Source organism: Gavialis gangeticus, unplaced genomic scaffold, assembly GCF_001723915.1.
Source record: "Gavialis gangeticus isolate Ggan-Ray unplaced genomic scaffold, GavGan_comp1, whole genome shotgun sequence".
Classification (NCBI taxonomy): Eukaryota; Metazoa; Chordata; order Crocodylia; family Gavialidae; genus Gavialis; species Gavialis gangeticus.
In genome coordinates this window covers 74755921-74757310 of record NW_017729025.1, presented here as the reverse complement: position 1 = coordinate 74757310, position 1390 = coordinate 74755921, and the positions used below count along the sequence as shown (strand labels likewise).

The 1390-nt window shown below is 53.7% G+C and overlaps 1 protein-coding gene across 8 annotated transcripts in view; it reads left to right on the top strand.

Annotated features, from left to right (window-relative positions):
- MEIS2 (Meis homeobox 2) overlaps positions 1-1390 on the top strand; it is a 268428-nt gene that overhangs the window by 5951 nt on the left and 261087 nt on the right. For all 8 annotated transcript variants that reach the window (XM_019518951.1, XM_019518949.1, XM_019518952.1 and 5 more), the window contains exon 2: positions 232-464. In XM_019518951.1, the coding sequence (XP_019374496.1) occupies positions 232-464 (233 nt within the window). The remainder of the gene's footprint in view (positions 1-231; positions 465-1390) is intronic.

Sequence of the window (1390 nt, the reverse complement as noted above, 5' to 3'; positions counted from 1 at the left end):
GCCCCCAGCCCCTTGCCACACTCTGCTCTGGATTTATTTCATTTTGTGTCATTCTCCCTCTGTTGTGGCTGTTCCTGGTTTGTTTTGCTCTGTTGTGTCTGTCTGGGGGCTTTACTCTCTTCTGACTTTTGTTGTTGTTGTTGTTTGTTGTTTTTTTTATCCTTCTCTCCTTCTCTCTCTTTCCTCCTCTTTCTCTCCTTCTTTCTTCTCTCTTGGCCCCTTTTTTGACAGTACGATGAGCTGCCCCATTACGGCGGGATGGACGGAGTAGGGGGGCCGGCTTCCATGTACGGAGACCCTCACGCCCCCCGGCCGATCCCCCCAGTTCACCACCTGAACCACGGGCCGCCGCTACACGCCAGCCAGCACTATGGAGCCCACGCCCCGCACCCCAATGTCATGCCGGCCAGCATGGGATCCGCTGTCAACGACGCCTTGAAGCGGGACAAGGATGCGATCTACGGGTGAGTACAGCCAGGGCAGCCCGGGCGCCATAGCCCTGCGTGCAGCGTGGGGCGGGAGGCAGGGGAGAAGCAGGGCTCCGGAGCCAAAGAGCTGCTCCCTCCCGGTGGGGATGGGGGCTGCCGGGGGGCAGGAGGGCACTGGGGACGCCTAGTCTAAACTCTCCCGCAGAAAAGAAAGGAAAAGAAAAAAAGGAGCCCTTCATTAGACACAACTAGGAAAGCTTTCAGGAGATTTACATGCACAGAGTCCTGGATCACTGATCTGGAGGAAGGCGTGTAACGTACCCCTTGCTGTTATTGCTATTTTGAATCCAAGTAACATTGTAGGCCGATTCTGCAGGGGAGACATCAGCACCCCTAAAACATGGGCAGCCGGAAAATGCACCCCTCCAAGTGAATTTTTTTTTTAATTTAGTTTTTATTGATTGTTTCTCTCCCCTCGCATAGGCACAAGTTAGGAGTTGAGGCAGAGGCGGGTTGCTGGCAGTGCCCTGGGTTTGAGCTGAAGCAGTGCTGGGGTGCATCAGGGTGCTAGAAGGACCCTGTCAATGAAGAGGTCTCCAGATCTGGGGAGACCGAGCGATGATGAAGGGGGTTCCCTTTTTTTGCAAAGGGAAAAAAATAGGAGGGAGGGAGCTGAGGTTCTCATTTAGGAAAGAAAGAAAACAAAACTCCAGGCTGTACCAGCGCAGTGCTTGGGGGAATGACACCGATTCTCTTCAGTGCACTTCGGTGGGAAACTGTAAATTACTCTAAAAAGAGATAGTCACCTCCCTGACATAGTGAGGCCCCTGACTGGAGACACAAACAGGGAGAACAGACAACCGCACACATGCTACTTAACACAGATTTCCCCCCCCCCCCCCCACCGCCCCCACTTGGGGAAAAATTTTTTAGAAGGTTTTTGCCCCCCCCCCCCCACTCTA